This window comes from Phascolarctos cinereus, unplaced genomic scaffold, assembly GCF_003287225.1.
Source record: "Phascolarctos cinereus isolate Bilbo 61053 unplaced genomic scaffold, phaCin_HiC Scaffold_9;HRSCAF=440, whole genome shotgun sequence".
NCBI classification, from domain to species: Eukaryota; Metazoa; Chordata; class Mammalia; order Diprotodontia; family Phascolarctidae; genus Phascolarctos; species Phascolarctos cinereus.
Window position 1 is genome coordinate 198,796,677 of NW_027556402.1, and position 26,058 is coordinate 198,822,734.

The 26,058-nt window shown below is 34.6% G+C and overlaps 1 protein-coding gene across 1 annotated transcript in view; it reads right to left on the reverse strand.

Moving 5' to 3' along the window:
• The window catches only part of NSD2 (nuclear receptor binding SET domain protein 2), an 80,296-nt gene extending 54,961 nt beyond the window's left edge, over nt 1-25,335 (reverse strand). Inside the window, exons 1-7 of the mRNA XM_020992227.2 lie at nt 24,713-25,335; nt 23,394-23,556; nt 17,452-17,618; nt 16,048-16,530; nt 4,804-4,948; nt 3,822-3,899; nt 1,350-1,468 (exon numbers count right to left, since the gene is read on the reverse strand). Of these exons, the coding sequence (XP_020847886.2) occupies nt 1,350-1,468; nt 3,822-3,899; nt 4,804-4,948; nt 16,048-16,530; nt 17,452-17,618; nt 23,394-23,556; nt 24,713-25,249 (1,692 nt within the window). The 5' untranslated portion in view covers nt 25,250-25,335. The remainder of the gene's footprint in view (nt 1-1,349; nt 1,469-3,821; nt 3,900-4,803; nt 4,949-16,047; nt 16,531-17,451; nt 17,619-23,393; nt 23,557-24,712) is intronic.
• Nucleotides 25,336-26,058: the final 723 nt, after the last annotated feature.

Here is a 26,058-nt window from a genome sequence, read left to right on the forward strand (position 1 = left end):
TCCAGAAAGGCACAGACACTGGCTAAAATATAAGAATAAGCTATGCAATAAAAAAAAAAGGAAGGTTTCTTGTTCCTTGTGTTAAGATTAGCTTTAACTTTGGACTTTTCAGAATCGGTTTATATATTCTGCTAATAAATAAAGAAAAATCAAATAAAAAGCTAGCTAATTACTTCAGATCTGCAAGAAGGAACAGAACTTCAAGCAAAGTAATATATAATCAACTCTTCTGTTAAGAGCCAAAGCCAAATATATTTCAGTATAAGTTAAGGTACAATGCCATACCCCATATGTTTGTATGAAATAGTTATTCTTTTAAAATATTTTCATATTAAAACAATTTATATATAAACATACATCCATACACGGGAATAAACAGAATTGAGGAATATCACAAAACAAAAACTTAAAGAGGTTAATATACATTTGCTGTACACATAAAACATGTAAAATCCTAGGTTTATCAAAGAAATAATCCACCTATTTTAATAGATAATTTATACTTTGAATAAATGAAGGCAATTCTTTGTTTTTCCTCTGAGGTGTTGTATAGTGAGGGAAAGGGTTTACCAGTACAAAGTGCTTAGAGATGATGTATATTTTACTATCAATTTGCCATGTTATTGGAGGTCACAGATAATAGCATTGGAAAACTAGATTAAGGTCTACAGAAGTTAAATAATTTGTTTAAAATTACACAAAATGACAGAGTTAGGGATTTAACTAAGATCTAACTCCAAATTTGTTGTACTATACCGCCTCTCAAAAATCTACGAAAACCTATTAAATAAGAAACTTAATTTTTGAGGAAGGAGATCCAAACCCGTGAGTAATTTTTCTGCAACCTCTAGTATTACAAAGTTGCCTGGGACACTGGAAAGTTCACCCAGGATCACAGAGCCAATATTTGTTAAAAGCAGGTTTTCCTGACTTCAAAGTCAGGCTCTCTATTTGCCTTTCTACTTCCTCTTAAAGAACTCAGGCTTCAAAAAAGCATTAGTTTCCTTGTATGTAATTCTCTTCTACATTTAATGGCAAACCAACTGTGAAGGACTGCCTTGTACAGAGCAAAAGCAATGTATTATAAAATTATAAGGTATTAGTAATGACTGATTCTCAGATCCCACTTACAACAACTTAATATGCTCCTAGAGAAATCTTCATTTGGTTAATCAGATTCATTTCCCAAAGCTAAATATTTAAATAAATATCTTCTGACTAGCTTATTATGTTGACAAATTCCAATTTCACAGAATTAAGTCCTAAAAATGGAAACACTAACAAATTTAACCACAGTCATGTGACTGGTATTTTTATAGACAACTCAAAGAATCCAGTAGCATAATTACCTTCCGATTATTGTGTTTATCCATCCTGAGTCTTTTCCTAGCTGGTTCCTGAACTTCAAAATCTTCTGTAGGGTGCTGTGTCCTCTTTGTATGGTTTCTTTTTTTTCCATGTAAGTTACCTTGGAATGGGGGATGGGGAAACTTACATGAAAAAATACTCTTAAAGCCCAATTAAAAGTATTGTGAACCTATCTAGGGTAGCAAATTTTAAAAACTTAAATGTTCTTTGATGCTTTTAAAAGTTTCTTTAATTCTAATAGTATCTCTAGGACCTAGCTGTTACAGGTCAAATTCATTTACCAAAAATTCCAAGGAACTTTCTTGTAAGATATCAAAGATCACATTATGCTATTTATTGGAGCTTAAAAGTGTTTTCTTTATCTGAATATTTATTTAGCAATCATTTTTTATAATAGCATTTAATCTCTTTGATACAATACTAATTTTAATGTGATCCAATAAAACTAAATAAATCCTTTGTTCCTTAATAAGTAAGGATTGTATTTCTCTTTTTATTTTATATATATATTATATATATATATACATATAAAATATATATATGGGGGTGTATGTATATATATATACACACACACATATATACATACTATATATATGTACACATATGTGTATGTAAATTCTTCACAATTCTCTTTACATTTCAACTATCTACTTAAAGTATCAAGTGTTCCCTGCCCCCCTTTTTTGTAGATTAAGGACTTCTTAACATTCCCTCTAGTCTGAAGTGCAATCATGTCCTCCCAGGATATAAAAGAACTGAAGACATCAATTTAAGAGTCACATAAAGGACTCAGACATTCAACTAGATAAACAAGTGGACTATCCTGATGTGGAAATTTATACATGCCCTAAATATAGAGCAAATGTTTTCATCTACACAACTGCCTTATGGAAGCAGAAAGTTACTCAATGGATAAGGAATTTTTAAAAAATTCATACTTTCACCAGCCAATCTCTAGACTCTTTAGAAGTAGGGAGAGAAAGATCTACCTAAATATGCAGACACCCTACCCCGACTGATTCCAATGATAGAAATCCACTAACATGAAAAAAAAAAAAAGCATTAGCTGAGTGCTAATCTAAGCTTATTCAAAATCACCACTAGGTTGGGACTCCGCCCATGCACCAATTCTTTGTAGACAGCTGGTGTCTACAGCTATAGAATTAGATTCCAGAGGAACAGAAATATGTTCTCCAGATCCAGGTATATACATCTATCTGCCTATCAGAAAGAAACAGCTATTGTGCATAGACCCCAAACTAAGTGCATGTTCTATGGGTACAATAGCAAATGGATCAACAAAGGCAGGGTCTGTCCACACATCAAGTATGGACACATTAGCTAAAAGGTAAAGTATGCCTGGTTAAATTAAATGTCCATGACTATACACTGCCTCCAGAAAACCCAAGGGCTGGATGGCAAGCAATACACAAAAAATGGCCACCAAACTTGTGTTTTGACTTATGATCTCTAATACACAAAACAATATATAGATACAAGCTTGCTCACTTGTTAAAGAGTAATTCTGTTCATGCACTTTTTTTTGTTGACAAAGTTAAGTTAAAACAAACAGAGGCCCACCACTCAGTCCATCAGGCACCTGTTTATCTCAAAACAATCACTAAACCATTATTAATTTCTAGCAACATAGTCTTTGCTCTAGATGGTAGTAAACTATGCAATTTATTCAGAATCCCTTTCATAAACCACATTTTCTTTCAAATGCCTGTAACTGTAATGTTTTTAAAGATTAGAGAGGTGGCTCAGACAGATTATCTGAATACTTTTAAAAAACTAATACTCGAGGTAAGAAACCATGAACATTCCGCATCTTTATTAGCACCAGAGTAATTTTAAGATTAAGATTAAAAGACACCTGAAAACAAATACCTTGACTAAACACCATTTGCAGAAGAGGACTACACACAAATACTTAAATTCTATTAGCTTTCTAAGCACAAAAAATTTTTAACAACAAATTTGTGATAAATATTTTTTGAAAAAGCAAAGATAAAAGCAAGGATCAGTTTTATCTTTGGTTATCATCAAGCTAATTATTTCAAATTTACAACTTACTCTTCAGGGTTAAGATAATTGGGGGGGAAGGGGAATCATCTTTTCTTCTATTAAACATGCCACACTTTTAAATCATGATACTTTTCTGAACTTAAGTCGAAGAAGTCTAAGAGTGAATTATCTCCATTTATTGACTACTAAAGCCCCCTCGTTATTCTAATCACATTACTTGCAAAAGACATTGACCAAAGTAACAATTTCAATTCTACAGTGTATAGAAATTTAATCTTGGATCTATTAAAATTCTAAAAACAACACAAGAGCATCTGAGAAAAAAAATAAAGATGTTATGGTACGTAGATATGATTACATAAACGATATACTCAATCACTACTTAAAATGATGAGCTAATTGTACACAATACAAATTTCAATTACTTCTGGATCTTGATCTCCTTTTAGGTGAATCTTGAAACACTTTACGTTTGGTCTCTCCAATATTCTTCAACGATGAACCTTGAGAGATACAGAATTTTTTTGTTTTTTAAACTGATATCCAAAGATTTGACATTCATTCTTAAAATGTTGTCAGTTTCCCCACAAAATATTTTTGCACACACATATCATCAGAAATCTGACCATCTTATACATTTAAAAAACTCTGACAAGACACTCCCCCTCATTCTTGTCATTGCCCAAAGCAAAGTATCACATAGTAATTTTTCAAATACTGAAAAAAAATCTTTCTTAGCGTGCTATAAAGAACTAGTGGGTCAAAGATCACTTGATTTTAAAGATCAGGCCAGCTTAATATACTATTTATAACTTTTTCCTCAAGTAACTTACTCAAAAGAGCAATAAATATTTATTTTATCTTCTTATAGGAATCATCTTATAACTGCCAATATTGTCGTATATAAAAGAGCAGTGGAAACAAGCTATTTTTTAACGGTTTTGGAATATGTTCCTTGGGATTACACCTCCAGTTACTTGCAAAAGAGGGGTATGACTACTGTTTATAAACCTTTCTTAGACCAAATAATCCCTGAATTTGTACTCATAGAGAACATCTTAATTATCCCAACTCTTCTCTCTCCAAATCTTTCTCACACATCTCTGTAGATAATAAAGGCTACAGTGCAGCTGCTTATAGGCAAAAGAAGAATGAGAAACCTGTAATTTCAAAGTATCACAATGTGTATATACATGAAACAGCTCTTCATAACAATAAGCAAGAAATGTAGACTTCAGAGAGTGTTTTTTTTATTGTAATCATTTGCAATTTTTTGCTACTGGCACAAATATAAAAAATTAAAATTGGAAAACAGTGAACCACTGCTTTCCCTACAGATCTCAAAAGTTTGACATCACTATGCATATCAATTTTAATTAGAGTATGCTAGCACAGTTTTATGTTTACCAGAGTCTTCTTCAGATTTGGGAGAGGTCACTATGGCAAATTTTGTGTTATAACGAGCTTTCTGCTTTTCATTTAGAATATTCCACTGTGATTCAAGCAATTCTTCAATCTCTTCAGATGAAGCATCTGGATGTTCAGCAACTACCTGTGAACACAAATATTAAATAATTATTAGGAGTATTATCTTTTAAAACTTTGCTTTTACTTAAAAGTAATACATTCATTATCCCAAAGAGATCATACAAATGGGAAAAAGACCCACATGCACAAAAATATAGCAGTTCTTTCTGTGGTAGCCAAGAACTGGAAATTGAGAGAATACCCATCAGTTGGGGGGAATGGCTGAACAAGTTCAATATATTCCAATGATACTTATTTTTTTTTAATGTGACTTATATAATTTTTCTCTCCTCTCCACTTCCCTCCACTATTTAAAAAAGGAAAGGAAGGAAGGGCAGCTAGGTGGTGCAGTGGATAGGGCACTGTCCCTGAAGTCAGGAGGACCCGAGTTCAAATGTGACCTCAGACCAAACACTTAACACTTGCTAGCTATGTGACCCTCGGCAAGTCACTTAACCCCATTGCCTAGCCAAAAAAACCCAAAAGTTAAAAAAAAAGGAGAGAAAAGGAGAACCCTTTTAAACAATAATCATGATCAAGAAAAGCAAATTTTCACAATGGCCATATGCCTAAAAATGTATGTCTTATTCTGTATCTTTGAGTATATCACTTCTCTGTTCAGAAGTGAGTTGCAAGCTCCATTACTGATCCTTTGGATTCACAGGGGGTGAGGGTAGGGAGTGAGGAGTGTCATTCAATAATTTTTATACAGATTGTTTTACTTTAATGAGAGGGGGAAAAGCTCAATTTTATCTTCTCACCAGTCTTAGCACTGTTTCCTAAGTATGGTTCTTATCCTTTACAGCTAGGAACTAGACATTTTTACAGAGTACATACTCCAAATAGCCACTATTTAAAATACTTAATTTTGATCACAGTGTTGACAGCTAAAATCTGTCTGTGTGAGACTTCTAGTCACACTTCAGGAAGATTTTCCGCAAGATTAGCAGCAAGGAATTTTCAACAATATATGAAGATCTTACTAACCAAGAATTCAATTTAACACAACATTTGTTAAGCATCTGTAACATTCAACACACCTGTAGTAGGTGCAAGTTAACACAAAATGACAGAAACAATAACATTCCATGCACAAAGGAACTTGCTTTCTATTTGGGTAATACAATAGACATAAAGGTAAATACAAAGTATATACCAAGTAATTCTAAGAAGGGAAGAGTGAAAATAACTAAGAGAAACACAAAAAGGCATGGAACTAAACTATGAAAGACACTGAAGTTTCTATGAGGCAGAAGTGAGGATGGAGTATATTCTAGATATAGAGTCATTTGTGCAAACACATGAAAGCATGAGAGAGAATATCACGTATGAGCAACAGGCCAGTTCGACTAAAAGAGAATATGGAGGGCAGGTAGGTGGAGCAGTGGATAAAGCACCTGCCCTGGAGTCAGGAGGACCTGAGTTTAAATCTGCACTCAGACACAAAACACTCACTAACTGAGTGACTCTGAGTAAGTCACTTAACCCCAACTGCCTCACAAAAAAAAAAAAAAAAAGAAAAAAGAATTGAATGAGTAATGAGTAATATAACTGGAGAAGAATTAGATTATGGAAGTCTTTAATTACCAAACAGAGTTTACGTTTTAACCTAGAGGCATAGGAGAAACTACTGGGAAAAAAATTTATTAAGAGGGGACATGACCAGGTCTGTGGTTTTAATAATATCACTTTGGCAATTATGTGGAGGATGGATTGGGGAGAGATGAGAAGGGAGGCAGGGAAATAAATTATAAAATCATTTTAACAGTACAGGTGAGAGGTGATAAGGGCTTAAATTAAAGAAACACCCATGAGTAGGGAACTGAGCTTCTTGGGCCAAGAAAAATGACCTAGTGTGCAGTAGATGATTGGTGATAAGATACTGGACTGAATGATAAAGATGGAGAGAGTGAACCTCAAATAAAGGAAGGTTACTGAATAAGTGGCAAAAAGACAATCTAGATGTAAGGCAGAGAAACAAATCTTCCCACTTCTAGTTCAGTGTTTTGTGGTTACCTTTCTCTACTTTCTCTTCCAATACTCTAACGTTATCTGTGATATCATCCATTTGGGTAGTCCCTCCAATGACAGAAATCAAACTTTACTCAATTTTTACCTATGTCTTCCCTTAAATCTGCCTCTGGAGGCTGATCTAATGTGCTGGGAAGCCTTCTTGGAGTCTCCTTGATGTTGGGAAGAAACCCAATAGAATACATAGGTTGTCCATAAGTTATCCTTCACTAAGTTGCCAATCAGCTCCATTCTCTTTTTCAATCATACATTTTTTGATGACATGCTTTTCTCCTTTCTAATGTCTCTTTCTGCAATGTGCTGCAGCCTGTTCACGCCCACCTTGCATCTTTCCATTAATAAAAGAAAACTGGTATTAAAAATACGGAGTTTTCCTTCTGGTGAACAATTTGGAACTAAACCTAAAGGGCTTACAAACTGTATACCCTTTGATCCAGCAATACCACTCCTAGGTCTGTATCCCAAAGAGATTTTTTTTTTAAAAAGGGGAAAGGATTTATATGTACAACAGTATTTATAGCAGCTCTCTTTGTGATGCCAAAGAATTGAAAATTGAAGGAATGTCTACCAATTGGGGTATGGCTAAACAAGTTGTACTACTCTGCTATAAGAAATGACAAGCAGGACTCTTTCAGAAAAACTTGGGAAAACTTATATGAACTAATACAAAGTGAAGTGAACATAACCAGGAGAACACTGTACACAGTAACAGCAATACTGTATGATGACCAATTGTGAATGACTCTGCTTTTCTAAGCAATACAATGATCCAAGACAATTCTGAAGAACTTATGATTAAAAAATGCTATCCACCTTCAGAGAAAAAAACTGATGGAATCTGAATGCAAATTGAAGCATACTTTTTTTTAAACTTGATTTTTGTTATTTTGGTGAGGGGTTGTTTTTTCTTTCTCAACATGGCTAATATGGAAATATGTTTTGTATGACCACACGTGTACAATCTATATCAAATTGTTTGCCTTCTCAAGGAGGGAAAGAGAGGAGGAAAGGAAGGAGAGAAATTAGAACCTGAAATTTTCTTTTTAAAAGAAAGTTAAAAATTGTTTTTACATGTAATTAAAAAAATAAAATACAAAAATTTTCACTTGGAAAAAAAGAAATTATATATGTGTGTGTATATGTATATACATGTATATATGTTTGTGTATGTATATGTATGTGTGTATGTGTATGTGTGTGTGTGTGTATCTATATCTATATATATATATACATACACACATAAAAACATGGAGCTTTGTTTCTTTGAAGCCATTATAAGAACTTTAATATTTTCCAAAAGCAATCCAGTGTGCTCCCTTCTTTTTCTATTCTGGACCCAACTCTTTGTCTACTTGTAGTGTCTAAGACACATTAACTGATTGATTAAGTTTTACAGGCTATCCATTGGATTTTCCTAAGTGGATAGCCCAAAGTCTTTTAAGTGATTGCAATTAGAAGGCTCTGTAATATTCTAGGGCTTGGTGCCAGCAACACAATGTCATCCACAAACACTAATATCTGTGGGACTTCACCATCTATAGGAAATATCTCTTCAATGTGGACTTTGTGCTCAATTCTCTCCACAACAGTAATGCTTACTATTAATAACCAGGGGGAAGAACAAAGTTCTTATTGTTTTATCTTCCAAGGAATCACGTATAGTTTTTTTATATACAGTCAATCCTCAACTGTCACAGGGGTAATATGAAATAATGCAAGGGAGAGTAAAGGCAACACTGGGCAATACTGGGAGGTACAGGGACCACGATGTCAGAAGAACTCCAAAGTAAAAAATGGAAGAGGGAAACTTGTCATCTCTAATCTCCCTTTGGGCTCAGTGGTTGTACTGTTCCCAGATGGAAAGCACTTGCCTCCAGGGCGAGTCCCTGGCCCCAGATCAGAGCACCAGAGGTAGTCCCACTTGGAAGTCTGGAGGCGTAGGCACAGGGAAGGCAGAATGCTCACTGGGGCGACTACCATCTCATTTACCCACAAACTTAATCACTTTTCCATTTTTTCAATTCCCTTATTACGCACCTGAAAGGTTACTTTAGCACTTTATGGAGCGAATTCACAAGCACTTTTATGAATACTTTCCTCCTTTTTGTGGCTATAAACTTGCCACATTGCACCTCTCATTTTTTTTTCTCCATTGCATGCATAGCCACAAATGTGTGCTATGAATAAAATCATAATGTTAATTGCTTGAATGTTGAGGATTGACTGTATGTGGGTGACACCTAAGGCAGTATTTCACTCTATCAAATCTGATGTTTTATAGCTAAACAATAAGCACAATAGGGATCTTGTACTCTTTACTTCTATCAGTCAATTGTGTGATGGTAAATGTGGTTTACCACAGAACATTATATAAATCTTTCTCTTCTAATGCTATCATCAAGGACACCTTTGATACGTGTGTAAATTGCTCTTATATAAATTCTGTATTTATGGGAAAATAAGTCAGTAGATAATCATTTAGTCCTCTTAAAATATTCCATTGATGCCTTTTGTCCTTAATTAATTATTTCAATCCACTCCCTTCTTGCCCACTTAAATACACTTCTTGTGACAAAGTACTTAAAACAGAATATCCAATATAGTGCTCACATTTGGCAGTGTATATAATATTCTACATTAACATTCTGTACAGTAGCTGCCTGCCTCTACAGTATGAACGGAGAGACAAAGTCCATCATGTTTTCATTTACTCAGAATTCAACTTCTTTACAAGTAATCTTTTCACTTACACTGTTTTAGTCATAGTGTATATAGTTCTCTTGATTCTGTTTCCTTGACTCTGTATTAGCTCATTTAGAAGTTCCAATGTTGTTCTCAATTCTTCATATTTATCATTTCTTATTGAACAATACTTCACTGTTTCATCACATTAAGAAACCATCATTTTTCATCCGTCTCCCCAGTCTACCGGCACCCGTTTTTATTCAAACTCTCTTCTACAACAGGGTGTAGCTGCAAGTAGTTTGGTCTATACTTCACCTTTGTTTCTATCTTTTGATTTCTCAAGGTCTACATCCAGTAGGGGAATCACTGGGCCTAGGGGTATGGATAGTTTACTCACTTTTCTTGCATAATGCCAAAATAAAATTGAGAATGGTTGGACCACTTCACTGCTCTAACAGTGAATCAATGTGCCTGTTTCCATGGCCCTCCAACACTGGCCATTCCCATTATTTGTTATCTTTGCTAATTTTCATAGTATAAACTTTGTTTTAATTTGCATTTCACTATTAGTCATTTGGAGTATGTTTTCATATGATCATTTATAGTCTGCAATTCTTTCGGAAACTTTACATCCTTTGACCATTTATTTACTGGGGAATGGTTCTTGGTATAAAATATCTGTATCAATTCTTTATACATTTCATATCAGACTCATTGATATTTTGATGCAAATTTTTCCTTAATCTACAACTTTTCAGTCTCTTTTCATTAATTCTATTCATATGAAATATTTTTAATTTTTAAAATTTGATTTTAAATAATTATTTCTGGTATCCCTTGTTTACTTTAAAATCTTCCCTCTTAGCCATAACTTTGAAAAGTAGTTCATCTTGTCTTGTAATTTTTTCATGGTGTAACCTGTTTCATTCAGGTCACATATATTTTAAGTTTATTATGGCAGAGAGTCTAACATGTTGGTTTAAATCCAATTTCTGCCAAATTACATTCCAGTTTTCTCAGCAGCCTTGTCAAAAAGGGAGTACTTCCCCCAATAAATTATGCTCTTAGGTTTATCAAATTACTGGCTACTGTTTAAAATTGCTTACCTTAATAGAAACACTCTCCACAGGAACAGTCAGGACATGCTCAACTGTGTGTAGTTTTATTTTGGCACGAGAACAATAAAAACAACAAATAATACATAATAAAATACATACAAAATGGCAGCATGCCCAATCACTCCTAGGCCCAAGCAATATCCAGACTGTCCATAGGCTACTCTGAACCTAGAAGCCCTAAGAAAGTCATAGCTTGATGTTTTGGTGTGCTAGATACATCATTCTGAGAGTGTGTAAAGGAAAGTCAGAAACATAGCACTGTCCTCAAATGATGCTGGACTTTAAGGGATGAGTATTAGATGAAAACTAAAAAAGTGGTAGGTCAAACCCTGGACATAACTTCTCATAAAAAGGAAGTTGTTGGCTGGTGTATTTTTGTATTCAGATTCCTGCTGCCAGGACCTTCGAATGCTTCTGACTCTACTTAATTCACCTCTTGTAGAACAGAGTTATAAATAAATAAATAAATGAATGAATGAACGTATAAATAAATAAATAAATAAATGAAGAAGACCAGATGGGGGAAAAAATTGCATCTGATGACATCTTGCCTACTACATCCCCAGCTCTGTCTCTGACCCTGGGCCCTTTAGTTCAGAGCTTCCAATGGCCCATACATATATCTACTACACCAATGCTCAATCTCACCACTTCCACACTTCCCCAATATCACTCTCTTCTAACAATCAAAGCCCTGATGCCTCTACAGCAAGGAGAGGCAGACTGAGAGGGGTATTATATTTTGATTTAGAGGGTATCATCAAGCTCTTCATAGAAAAAATTTTTCTGCCTCTGCAACATTTGTTAATGCATCAACTGCTACTATTTTTATGGCATTTCTGCAAATATTTATCATGAGCACAATACTGAGAGATGACCAACTGTCCCACAAAATAATATTTTTTCTTGCCTTTGGACCCAAGACAAAACCAACTCCTTTATGTGCTCTTTAAGGAGAACCTGTGAACCACTCTTCCATTTAGTTGTAATTTCCTCTTATCTTCTGGTTTTGCTTATAGTTAGAATGTCAATACTGGCACGATTCATTTCCTTTAGTGGCATGTCCACTTGTTTATCATTAGTCAAGGACACAAATGTGTCAGAGACACATCTGACACAGAATACCTACAGCTAAATTAATGTTGTAGATATTTTCCATCACCTTTTTTGCCACTGTCACTGCAGAAGCAGAAGAAGGCCACACAGGATTAAGGATCATCTAAAATTTTTCTTAGTTTTATGAGTTGATATGGTTAATGAATTAATTATCAAACAGCTAGCTTACTAATAATGATTATCCTCATAACTTAGGAAGGTTTGCCTTTAGAAGGTGGAGACAATCTGTTACCCATCTCTCTTATATCCATGTAATTCAGAACATTCACCTCAAAAACAAACAAACAACTGAAAGGGTACTGCATATGGTATTATACAAATATACTCAGAATACATTATTCAAATATCCACTAACCCAAACTACTCTAAAATAACCAAAAATTCAATTCACCTAGGCTACTGCTCCAACAACTACTCAATCCCAGCTTAAGAGACACAAGAACAATTAGGATTTCTTAACACTTTCAGGAAAAAAATCCTCTAAAGCCAAAGCTATAAATTCAAGAAAAAGTCTTCCAAACCTGAGGTCAACCACTATAACTACAACAAATACTACTACTACTACTACTACTACACCAAAGCAAGTAGAAAAACACAACCACCTCAGTTCAGTTCAACTAGCATTTATTAGCTGTCTACTAAGAACTAGGAACAAGGCTAGGGAATACAAAGATAAAAATAAAAATAATTCATTCCCTCAGAATTTACATTCTGTATCAAAGAAAGCCATGTCTTTCCTAACTTGGGTTAAAAACTTTTTCAATTCTTATTGCCAAATTCACAGACTCAAACACATCTAAGTTATCAAAGTTTAGAAAGTAAAAATTGGCTGAACTTACTTAATTTAAAACATTTCTAGGACAATTTTAACAAATGAATAAATTCTAAATTAATTTTACTTAAGTTTTCCATATATAATAAAGCAGTGGATCTTCTACATTCCTAAACACAATATGATTTGCAAAACATTAGTCAATTACCCATGCTAATACAGTTAAAGTCAGAAAAGAATATTTTTTTCAGATGATCACAAATCTATTAAAATCAATGTTCCACAACACTTCCCAAATGACTTTAGGACAATTTACACTGACAAAGAAGAATACTGGTTTAACTTAACAAAATATATAGGAAGCAGAAATTCTAGTAAACTTTGTAAGGAAAAATGAGTAAATGCTTTATTAGTCCACATGATTATTGAGAAGTAGGCTAATATTCTATGTAAAATTTAAAACAATATGCAAAGTATATTTTAAAGAGATTACTTATAGTTTACTAAGAGTTTATATAAGAGGCAGTGTATAAGAGTGCTGGGCCTGTAGTCAGAAGACCTGAGATAAAATCTAGCCTCAGAAACTTACTGGCTATGTAATCTTGAGCAAGTTACTTCACCTTTGTTTGCTGTAGAGGCAGCTAGGTGGCCTTAAACCCGTTTGCCTCAGTTTCCTCATCTGTAAAATGGGCTGGAGAAGGAAATGGCAAACCATTCCAGTATCTTTGCCAAGAACACCAAATAAGGTCAAAAAGAATCAGATACGACTGAAATAACTGAACAACAAATTTACATGTTTACATATCGGTTTTTGCCTCTGTAAAGCAATTAATTGATCTAGAGAGGATCATAGATTTAGAGGCAGAAAACTAAGAGGCTATCTAGTCTAATCCCTCTCATTTAACAGATTAGGAAGCAGACCCAAAGAGTTGAAGCACCTCCCCAATCAAGGTCATAAATATATTAAGTAAGAAGAGATGATACTTGAATTCAGGTCTTGTGACATCAAATCCAATGTTGTCCACTGCACAACACTGTTTCTCTCATTTCAACTTCTCTCCTCAAGGGATCCCCCTTAGGACCTACAGATATCGAGTAACTATAATAATAACAATAACAATAACAATAATAATAATAATAATAATGATATAATGTGGTTAGCTGGAACAAACCCAAACACACATTCACAACTACTTACACTTAAGAATGGATTAGTTCCTTCCATTTGTTAACTCATTTCTATATTTGTGAATATATTTTCTCTTTCACATAGACCTAAATCTGTTCACATACTAGTCTCCTGGATCTCCTGTGCATTATTTTTTAAAAGTTTTTCAAATATATTTGCTCTTCAAATTATTAATGGCACTTCGGTATTCTACTGCATTGATATACAATAACATAATCATTCACCATTTTGTTAGGGGTGTTTGTTTAGTTTGTTTCAAGTTCCTTGGAATTACAAATAATGTTGTGTTTATCTGTAAATACGTACACATATATCTAGATACATATGGACAAACATATAGATACAGATCAGATCTCTTTTTTCATGACAACATTTTTAAAGTATACTCACAAAAATGTAATCACTGGGCCAAAAGATATGATGATTTTTATGACTTACTTTATCCAACCAGATAGTCCTCCAAAAAGACTCTGTTAACTTGGTATGCCAGTATGCATAAAAGTATACCTATTTCTCAGCAAGTCCACAAACATTACATTATTGCTTTTACTTCTGCCAGTTGGATAGCTGGGATATAGTACTTCAAAACTGTTTTAAATTGCATTTCTGAGTATTAACCAGGCAAAAATTTTTTCAAAATTTTTTTTAACAATATGTGTAAGACTTGATTATCCAATGGTAACTTTGCATTGTCCTTAAACAGTCATAATGATTCCAAATTTTAGATTAAAGTTTTTATCTCATATGTTTGTTATAATTATTTCTCTCAAAATCTAGGATTTTTCTTCATTATGTTTTTGGGGGCAAACTTTTAATGTAATTAAATCTATCTTTTCTCAGTTTGATGATTTAAAATGCATCTGTTCTTTACAAGTGTAATATATTTATTCCCTTTTCCCCTCCAATTTTTTAATAGTTCATTTCCTTATATTTAATTCTATGATCCAGAGAGTAGGCCAAAAGAACTAAGGCAATGCCTCAGGGTTAATTGGATCTGATTTATGATACCATCAGATACTATCTTTACAGTACAATGAGACTAAGAAAAGAATCTCTTTTCAACATACCTTTCTAGTCCTATCTTATAGCATTCCCCCTTTATGTACTCTATCCTCCAGTTAAAAGGGATTATTTCTGTCCCTTAACTACATATTGCACTTTCCGAACTTTATACTATTCTCTGTCTTGGGAACACTCACCTCTCTACAACTCTGTCTACTAAAATGATTCCTGTTCTTCAGGGTTCAGCTCAAATGTCATCTCGACAATGATATCTTCCCTGAACTCTACAACTAAAAGCAAACTTTCCATCTGGCAAATTCATACTGCCTTATTCATACAAATTATTCACTTATCTATAATACCCCCCCAAAAAAAAGAACATAATATTTGAGTATAAGTCCTATCACCCCTACTAGATGATTCATTCTGGGAAGATGTGAGCTTTGTCTTAATTGTAATCTACATTGCTGTATTATTATCTTTGTATTTTCCTTGTGCCTAGAATAGTAAGTGGTTGATAAAAATGTTTGTTGAATAAAAAAAAAAAGCTTAGTGAAATTACAATGGTATTTTAAATACAGACAATGCTACCTTTAAAGTCTTCATGAGGGGCAGCTAGGTGGCGTAGTGGATAGAGCACCAGCCCTGGATTCAGGAGGATCTGAGTTCAAATTTGGCCTCAGACACATAACACTTACTAGCCGTGTGACCCTGGGCAAGTCACTTAACCCCAATGCCTAGCCAAAAAAAAAGTCTTCATGAAAAAATAAGACTTCTTGATATTAATATTTCCCTCTTATTTACTAGGAGCAATAATATCATTAGAAATTTTAAAATAATAATGTACTTTGGTGAGAAATCTCTGCATCTACCAGAATCTGAGCAGGTTCCACCCAGGAGGTAACTCCCCCACTCCAGTTTCCCTCATCTCACCTACCTACACCTCATAAGAATAGTCTGATAAACATGCAAGGGGGAAAAGAAATAACATGTATTTTTGCCCAAAGGCTGACACTCTTTTAAATATTGAAATTATAAAAAATATTCCAATTTTGGTGATTCTCATCACTAAGTGATAAAATTTATTTTCTCAGAACTGTTCTAACAAAGAAAATGATCTAATGCTTGGTAGAGAGTTTTCTAAATTCAAAAAACTAAAAATAAGCTTTAGGTATTCATTATATAACTTATAAATTCAATAGGATACAAACCTCATCTCTGTGCTTCTGACAGAAGACCAAAAACTGAGACCCTGAATCTCCTTTTCTGCTTCGTGGAGTAGATGCTGCAGCCTTCTTTCTACCAACAGGAGAACCCAATCCTCTTTTTGAATCTGCCTGTTCAGCTGCCCTTTGAGGAGTAATATTTTTAGTCCCTGAATCACTTTCCTGGTTATCTGTATACGTCGGTAATTTTGATCTCCTCCTCCTCTTGATGGGGATGCCTAATTCTTTATGCTTTGGAATTTGAGAGGTTTCTTCACTTACATCTGAAGATTCATCTACTTCCTCTAATGGATCCACAGCAATACCAGCTTCCTTAGCTACTTGAGGATTAAGGTGAAGTCGGTCCCTAACATAGACGAAGGTAAACTTGGCTTTCCGCTCTTCTACTGTCATACTCACTGCTTCTTTTGCTTGAATAATACCCATTTCCCATTGGGCCCTCAATTTCCCTGAAATAGGTTTCAATAGCTGAAAGAAAATAGAAGAAGTTATGAATACTTAAGAGACACAAAACTATATATTAAGGAATGGCAAGTTTAGTTAGGAGCAATAAAGGACTAGCAAAACATTTTAACTGATTTTTCAAAGTCAAGAACTCAGTCTCCAATTTGTGGCAAGCTCTCCATTTTCCCCCTACACTAAATTTAAGATATTTGTACATATGAAGAAAAAAAAACCTAAGGGAATATTTATTTAGCTTGGGTGTTATAGTGTCCATGAAAAAAATTTTAAAGTATACATAATTAAATTTAGGCATATTTTAACAAAGCATTTTCAGAGCAATATGTAATTTTTTTTAAAAAAAGGACACCTATCACAACTAGCCTCTATCATACAATTCAGACATTTGTGAATTCTACAAGATTAAAATACTACAAATACTAGTTATAGCCAATACTTCCAGGATCTATACTTTCATTGTATTAAGGTTTTTGAGAGATAATAGAGATGAAAATTTAATTTCTTTGAAGCCAGCCTGGTAATAAGCCTCTCCACACTTGACAAGGCCAGTTACCGACCACAGACAAGTGATTCATGACCAGTCCTAGAATCCCAAGGCCCTCCAAGAGCTTGTGCTCCATATAAAACCAACATCAAACTGCTACCATCTTAGGGAGAACAGGGGAAGAAATGAAGGGAGAGAAGACGGGAGAAATTTTGGAACTCAAAACTTTGTTTTAAAAAAACGACTATTAAAAATTGTCTTTACATATAGTTAGAAAAAACAAAATAGTATTAAATAGAAAGAAAAAAAAGAGCTTGTGTTCCACTGGCAAAGGCTTCTAGAACCCAAGGACCTCTCCACACCAGGATAAGGCTTCAAAAGAGGCTATTTGTGGGACTTCACAAAAGATTTTTCTTCTAAAAGCTTTTAGCAACATTGATTACCTTGATTTTCTCAGCTTTTGTGGGTGCCTGTTTTGCACTTTCCTGGCACAATTTTTCGAATTGCTCTTCTCCTTCAAATGATACAAGGCTCTTCTCAAATATCCAAGCTCTTTCTGGAGCATCACCAAAGAACTGTACATGATACTGGCGAGCACTCTTTTTCTGTCCTAATTTCACAAGGAAAATAAATGTGCATTAGAAAAGAAAATAGATGTTGAAAGAAAACTGGGAAAATATCTAATTGTTTTTACATTATATAAGTGAAAAAACCACCAAGTTGCCTTATACTTTGTTAGCAAATTCTGTTCTCATCAAAAGACTATACAATTGATCTCTTATTTCCCAAAGCAATAGCAGTGGAAAAAACTCTGAGGCAATTAAAAAATGATAAAATATTCAGAAGTGATGGAGGTGAAAGATTATTTAACAAGCAAAGTTTTGACTTAATTTGCTGGCTAGATCAATACTATAGAACTAAACCAATTTTATTGGGGAATTAAACTGATCTTTACAACTTTTGGAGGTCACTTATTTAGGCACCTACAGTGTACAAATTTGTGTAGGTTATTTGGAGAATTGATAAAGGGAGATTAGAGATAAGGGATCCAAACAATTTTAAATGAAAAGGTTAATATTGTTTCAGTACGCTACCTAACAGAGTGTCAGAGGGCTAACCTGCCATCTGAAAATAAAGTACTGAAGGAAATAATAAGATTCTGATTATTAGCCAGAGACTTGAAGTAGGGAGGATTCGGGAATGCTCCAGAGAAAGAAATTGAACAACAAATCTCCTGTTCTTAGAAAGATGCTACAAATCAAAATTGAATGACACAATGAGTAATGATCTAAAGAAATAAAAACTTAGAGTACTATGAACAAATGGGAGTCCTCTCAAAGAGTAAGAATAACGTCCTCAAACTATTGGAGGGTATAGGAAGACAGGTAAAGTATTCAACAATAAAGTTGTCACATTCTAATTCAACAAGCATTTATAAAATGTCTAATTTATGTAAGACACAGTGCTCAGCGCTAAAGATACAATTTAAAATGGTTCATGACCTAAAGAAGTTTATACCTACTAGACAATTCAATATGATTGATAAATGAATACAATATAATTTGAGGAGAAAAAAGCACTAACAACTAGAGCAATCAGGAAAAAATTTCTAAAAGGGGACATAAACTGAACCTTAAAGAAGTGAAGGCTCTTAAGAGGCAGAAGTAAGAAAATAGTGAAGAATCCTTAGAAAAGTAAGGAACAAATGCATTCCAAGCATTTGGGGAGACAGCCTGTACAAAGTAATGGAGATCAGTGACGGCAAGTCAGCTTTGGGGAAAAGTTAAGATGTCAGTGTGCATGTGAAAGAGAAAATAAAGTAGACTGAAGACAGACTGTAAAGAGATTTAAATGCCAACCAAAGAAATTTCTATTGTGCAGAAGTGGATTGACAAAAGAAGAAGCTGGAATCAGGGAGACCAGTTAGGGGACTATTACAGCAGTCCAGGAAACAGGTAAAGAAGACCTGAATGAGGATGGACGGAACCGTGAATAGAAAAAAAAAAGGGATGAATAAATGAATGTAGAGGTAAGAAGAAAAGGCTTGACAGCTGACAGAAAACATAGTGCCCTGAAGAGAAATAGGAAGATTGGTGGAGGTCTACTTTGGGTGTGGAAGCAGAAGATTATAAAGAGAATAATGGCGTCTTAGGAGAGAGGGGAACTTTAGGAAATACTCAACTTTAGGAAACAACAGTTAAGATTAAAATCAAAAGGTTTTAATGTTTTAAAAGGGTCAATCCACAGGAATCTTGGACATATTTTATAGGAAAATCTAAGCAAAATAGCACACCAAGTATCAAATATATCACACAGGTGATTGAGGAGTGTGGGAAGCACTATACAAACCTAACATGGCTAATGAGCAGAAAAAAAAAATCTTTCACAAAAAAGAAAGGAAATATCAAACTATAAGTTAGACCACCTAAAAATAAACATCCTATGTTCACACGGTCTCTACTTAACTTGAAATGTTTTTCCATTTTATCTTCTTTTTTTTTTGCCACAAGGCCCAGCATATGCTCTACTTCCTTAAACTGTTCCTATCTCTTCCTTCTACGAGATTCTGTACAACTACTGATGTGTACCACTCATAAGTGATTTAACAATATAAAACCATGGGGCAGCTAGGTGGCATAATGGATAGAGCACTGGCCCTGGAATCAGGAGTACCTCAGTACAAATCTGGTGTCAGACATATAACCTTGCTGTGTGACCCTGGGCAAGTCACTTAACCCCATTGTCTAGCCAAACAAACAAACAAATAAATAAAAAACCAGTCTATATATTTTTAACACGTCTCATTCTTTTCAACTAAGCTTCTTGAGGACTTACTTCTTAGGATCGAGCCATAGGATAACACAATGCTATAGGAGGCACTATTATTACCCTAATAGTTACAGCTGAAAAAGAACCAATAACCAAATGGTCCAAAAACCAATAATAGAGAGGTGACCAGCCATAGAATCGCCAGAATTACCTGATAATCATGGAGACAAGAGTTAATAAAGAAGACAACATAGACAAGGGCTGGATGTAACAGCAGAGTAAAAGGGAATTTCAGGAACTCAGGGCCATGGAGTTATTTTGGCAAGCCTGTAGGGTAAATAGACTGTATTTCTTTAGAAAACTATCAACAAACATGAAAGTGCTTTAAATATCTAAAAACATAAAAATAAAATGAAAACAATTCTCAGGTTTCATCTTGCCCTCAAATTGGACATTTTTGGTGGAGCTATGAATTGATCACACTTTTCCAAAAACAATATGAAATTATGTGACAGAAGTTACCAAATTGCTCACAGCCTTCGAACCAAAAATCCCACTACTAGTCCCAGGCCAATGACAGAAAGATACCATATATATGTATATCAAACATTCTTAGTAGCATTTTTCCGTAGTAGGAACCTATTGTGCCTCAAAACTAGAAACCAAACAGGTGCCCATCAGTGGGACAATGGTTAAACAAATTGAGGTATATGAATGTTATGGGAAATTTTTATAGTCAATGGATAACGAATATGAAGATTTCAGAGAAATGAGGGAAGGCTTATATGAACTGATGCAGAAAGAAAAGAGCAGAACTAGGAGAAAAATATACACAACTTACAATAATATAAATGAAAATAAATTTAAAAGACAAAATTCGGATCAGATGCAATAACCAATATTGATTCAGGATGACTGATGTTAGGAAATGCTTTCTTTTCAAGTAGAGAGGGCAGACTAAAGTTACAGAAGATTCACATAAGTAAGTAGTCAATCACAATCATCAGCTGGTATTACTTAAGTGTTTTTGTGGCATTATTAGATAGTAATTGCGGTGTAAAAACAAACCAAAATGCATTAATAAAACAGAAAATAAAATAAGGGAAACTTGGGACCAAAGCAGTGGAACAAAAGCTTAGAAGAGTTTGGGGGCAGCTAGATGGTGCAGCAGATAGAGCACCTGTCCTGGAGCCAGGAGGACCTGAGTTCAAATCCAGTATCAGACCACACACTTGACATTGACATTTACTAGCTGTGTGACCGTGGGCAAGTCACTTAACCCCAATTGCCTCGCCAAAAAAAAAAAAAAAGGTGAGTTTGTAGATACTTGGACTAGAGTAGGAATCTGCCATTTCTTCCTTCCTAATATCTTTCCTTATTCTGTTTCTCTGCTTTTCTACTTCTCTGTACTGTATAACATGCTCTCCTTCCCCAGATACTGCTTTATTCCTCAACTGGCTGCAATATGGAAGTGAAGTATATTTTATATTAACATAGTAAAGTATATGCTGTTTTGAAAATCAAAGACTCAGAAAAAAATCCTGTTGAGGATTAAGGGGAAACTTGGTGCTTTTCTTTGAATCCCACCATTTAATTAGCACAGTCCCTTGGCACATACAAAGGGCTTAGTAAACGCCTGAAGTCAAGAAAACTTATCTTGGTAAGTTCAAATCCAGTCTCAGACACTTATTAGCTTATGAATTTAACCCTGTTTGCCTCAATTCCTCATCTATAAAATGAGCTGGAGAAAGAAATGACAAACCACTCCAGTATCTATGCCAAGAAAACCCCAGAAGTTATATGAATGTAACAGAATACTGTGCTATAAGAATATTATGCTATAAGAAATGATGAGCAGTAAGACTTCTGAAAAACCTGGGAAGACTTATATAAACTGATGCTGAGTGAAGTGAGCAGAACCAGGAGAACATTGTATGCAATAACAGCCACAATGTGTAATGACAAACTTTGACAGACTTAGCTCTTCTCAGCAATACAAGGATCCAAGACAGCTCCAAAGGACTCATGATGGAAAATGCTGTCCACATCCAGAAAAAGAACTATGGAGTCTGAATGCAGATCAAAGCATATTACTTATACTCTCTTTTTTTCTTTTTCTTGTTTGTTTCTTCTTTCTTGTGATTTCTCCCACTGGTTATAACTCTTCTTTACAACATAACTAATATGAAAATAGGCTCAATATGAATGTATACATAGACCCTATATCAAATTGCATGCTGTCTTGGGGTGGGGGAAAGGGAGAGATGGGGAGAAAATACAGAACTCAAAAATCTTATGGCAGTGAATGCTGAAAACTAAAAACAAATTAAAAAAAAAAAAGAAAACCCCAAAAGTGGTCACAAAGAATTGGACATGACTGAAACAACCAAACAACAACAACAAATGTTTGTTAACTGACTGCCAGCTTCCATCTCAGTTAACAGATGAGAAAACAGGACCAGAGCTGTTAGGTGATTTGCCCAAGGTCATAAAGTATTAATGACTAAAACAGGATTAGAACTCAGGTCCTTTGTCACCCAATCTATTCCTCCTTTCTTTCAACACTGATAGAAACTAGTCAATTTGTTTTATTTGTTTCTGGTCTTTAAATGAGTCTTTGCTGTGAATCAAAGGACTTCAACAGAAAAGAAGTTTCTCCACCCTGGTTCCATTTCTTGCCATTAATATTTGGGCAAACTTTATACAATGTATGAAGAGGAGTAAAATCTAGCATGTCCAAGAGCTATCCTGGTAGCTGACTTTACCTTTCTCAAGTGAAATAAGCAAAGCTTTTTAAAAATTGCAGTCTGGCAAAGGTTACATAGACACATCCTATGATAATGAAAAACTTATCCTTTCTTTAGAGAGAGATAGATAAACAAGCTAAAGAACCATAGCCTCAAACAACTTGGTATTTTAGGCAGTATACTCAATTATACTGTGGTCAAGGGGCCAAAAGGTAGCCTAGATTAGGTTCCTTTGATCCTCAATACCACCCAAAAGGTTCAGGGACAGGTCACTACAAACATTTTTGAGCACTCATGTACAAAGCATTATATTGTTACTGTAAATACTGCCCTTCCCTGACCAAGACACAACCTACTAAGTTTATAATCAAATTAAAAGAAATATCATATGTGTATGTAGGGGTGTGTGTTTGTGTGTTGTGTGTGTGTGTGTGTGTGTGTGTGTGTGTATGTGTGTGAACTTAAGCAATTACAGAGAAATTTATTGCAAAATACTAAATGAGGTTGCAAAATATAGGAATTTTGTAATCATCACGAAATGCTTCCAAGAAACAAGAATTCAATGAATATGATTTGGAAAAGTGTGAACATGAGTTAAGGTACGTGGAAACCCTATGTATTCCCTATTTTAACGTTTCCCCAAAGTGAATGCGACATACATAGATTACATTAAAATAAATCACTTATTTATAAACAATAGCATCTACCTGGCCCTAAGAAAAAGCAGAAAAACTAACTCAAAGATTACATAGCAAAAAGAGGTTATAAAATACATATGAAAACTAGAGTAGGAAAACAAAGATTGGTAAAGGATGAATGAGAAAAGTAAGAAGGAAAAAAACAAACAACCTGACCCCCATACACCCTACCTTTTAGTTTGGTATAGCTGTGAAGGAGAGGATCTGCTGAAACCATACATGGCCACCAAGGGTAACCTGAAACTTTTGCCCACACCAAATCTCCAACATTGTACTTCAACAGATGATCTTTTTCTTTGTTGATGTTTGGATATGACTCCCTCTTAGCTAGAATCTTTAAACAAACAAACAAAATGTATGAATACTAAATCATCAAAAACTGTTATAAAGTTTTCCATCACACAAATTTTTCTGAGTCTTATGGAACACTTCCTTACAGAAAATGGCAGGTATTGTTATCCACAGGGAAATGAAATCGAACTGTTCTACAATCTAATAGCAACTACACTTAAACTTCTCCTATCCCTTCCCATTTGAACTCTCAAACTACTGACTAACATCATAGGTAAATTTGTTCCACATCTTTCCCACCCTCTTTGAAGCAATCCTTCATACTTGCTAATTTATTAGACCGCGTTTGAGCAGAAGAGCTCCACAAAGTATCAAACATGAAAAAAATTTTTTTTAAAGTGTAACAGAGGGGCCAAAGTATTTTTCATCATTATAGCCAGTCCTACCTAGATTACTAAGTGAATGCATCTTCTGCGATATACCTACTTAAGTTATCTCCTCCCATCTCATTTTCTCAATAATTCTTTCATTGTCTTCTCTTCCTACTGTAAATGCTTATGCTTTTAAATATGGAGAGAGAAAATATCCTCCAAATCCTACTCAATAGCGGAATGATTACTGAATTCCCCAGGAAAACCAGGGACTGAAAGAAGCTAGAGGTCTCTATTTTTAATTCCACTGGCCAAGAAAAGCAACTTCTGTCTATTCCCTAGCTTCTACCCTTATTAATTAGACATTAGGGATACTTAAGATCCCACAAAGGATTATAGTTGATGGGGTTCTTTATGATTTAAGTCACAAGGAGACAAATTCTTTCAGATTCTTTAGATAACCTAGTTCTCTATACTAAGTCTCAACTTTAATGAACAAACATAATTTTCATCTAAACCCCTCTATTCTAATTACTCTTAGCTAACACAGCATAAGAAATGACACATTCAAATATAATGCAACCATAAATTTATCATTGTCCTTTATAAACCTAAGAGCTTAAAAAGTCATATGTATGTTGGGAAGGGAGAGCACATTCTGCCAGTATTACCTCTATTTTTCTATCTTCTTACCCTAAATGGGGTTTCTCTCGTGATATGTAAGCCCAAGCTCTCGCCATGGCCCCTTGAAGTCTATGAGCCTATGGCCATGTCTGGGAAGCTAGCTGTCTCTTTAATCCTACTCTTCCATACTTTCCCCAGAATTACCTTTTTTTCGGAGGGACTTGAAGCCTTAGATACCAAAGCTGCTTCAACAAGGCCCTGTTCAAGTAAGGAATCATACTTTATGCTCCTTTTCCTATTCCTTCTTGACTTGTTTTCTAGTTTTTGTTCATTTTCTTCTGACTGGGACACATCTGCACCATTGTCTCCACAAATAGAAGATTCAAAGAGAGGTTTTCCATTCATGTATGTTTTGGTGATCTTCAGTTTAATCTCAGGAGAGCCATTTTTGATAGGAGTAGTGTGAGGAGGTGTTCCAATTCCCTTTATTTCCTGGGATTCAAAGCGCAGCTTGGCATCTTGGGCACCAGACTCCCCATTGAAGACACGAGAGGTTAGATCTTTCAATTTGTCAGCCGGAATGAATGGTAGAGCTTCATGGCCATTAAATTTTTGCATGACACCCTCTGGTAGGGTAGTAGAAATCTGGGCTTTGCTGAGAAACACTGAACATTCCCGATTGACTTCACAATTCTGAGTCTTCCCGTTGGTATTTCCAAGGATCTCTGGAACTTGCTTCATTTTTCAGCTGACTTACAATTTTCTGAATTATTGATGGAAATTTTCTTTTAATACTAAAGTTCATTCAGTCCAGATGCTTCCAATATTACACTACAGTTAAAAAAAAAAAGGTTTTTTTAGACCCTCAAACAAGTATCTTGACATTTTAATAAAAGAAGCACTTGCCCATTTATTAGGTTTTATATTTTAATTTAGGATGCAGGTTATGACAACTATAAGTAAGCAGACAGTCAATAATATTAATTCCAAAGGATTTTTATAGATAATTCTTTACTATGCTTAGTCTAAGATTGTATTTCAAACTAGTCAAGTCAAGCCTCATTTAAGTGCCTACTATATGTCAAGTACTGTGCTAAATGCTGAGGATACAAAGAAGGGCAGGTTTCCTGCCCTCAAGGACTTCATAAGCTAATGGAGGAGCCAACTCAAAAACAAATACATACAAACAAGCTATATACAGGGTAAGTTAAAGGTAGTTTTGAAGGGAAGGCATTATTAGTATCAACTGCAACCATGATAACCTTCTTGCAAAAGACGAGATTTCAGTTGAAACCTAGAAGAAACCACACTTATTATAAGTTATACGTGTCACATATATAACAACCCACATTTATTATACAGTTACAACATGAATTATAACAAAATATTAATTAGTTGAAAATGTCTGAAATCTGGTCCTTCTAGAATTAGGACCATTCTTACTTTAAAAACTAAACTGTAATCATCCAGCCTTCCTTTCAAACCTACAATAAAAAGTACTCACTGATTAACATAAGCATTTTAATCAGAAATTATTCTACTCTCACCTG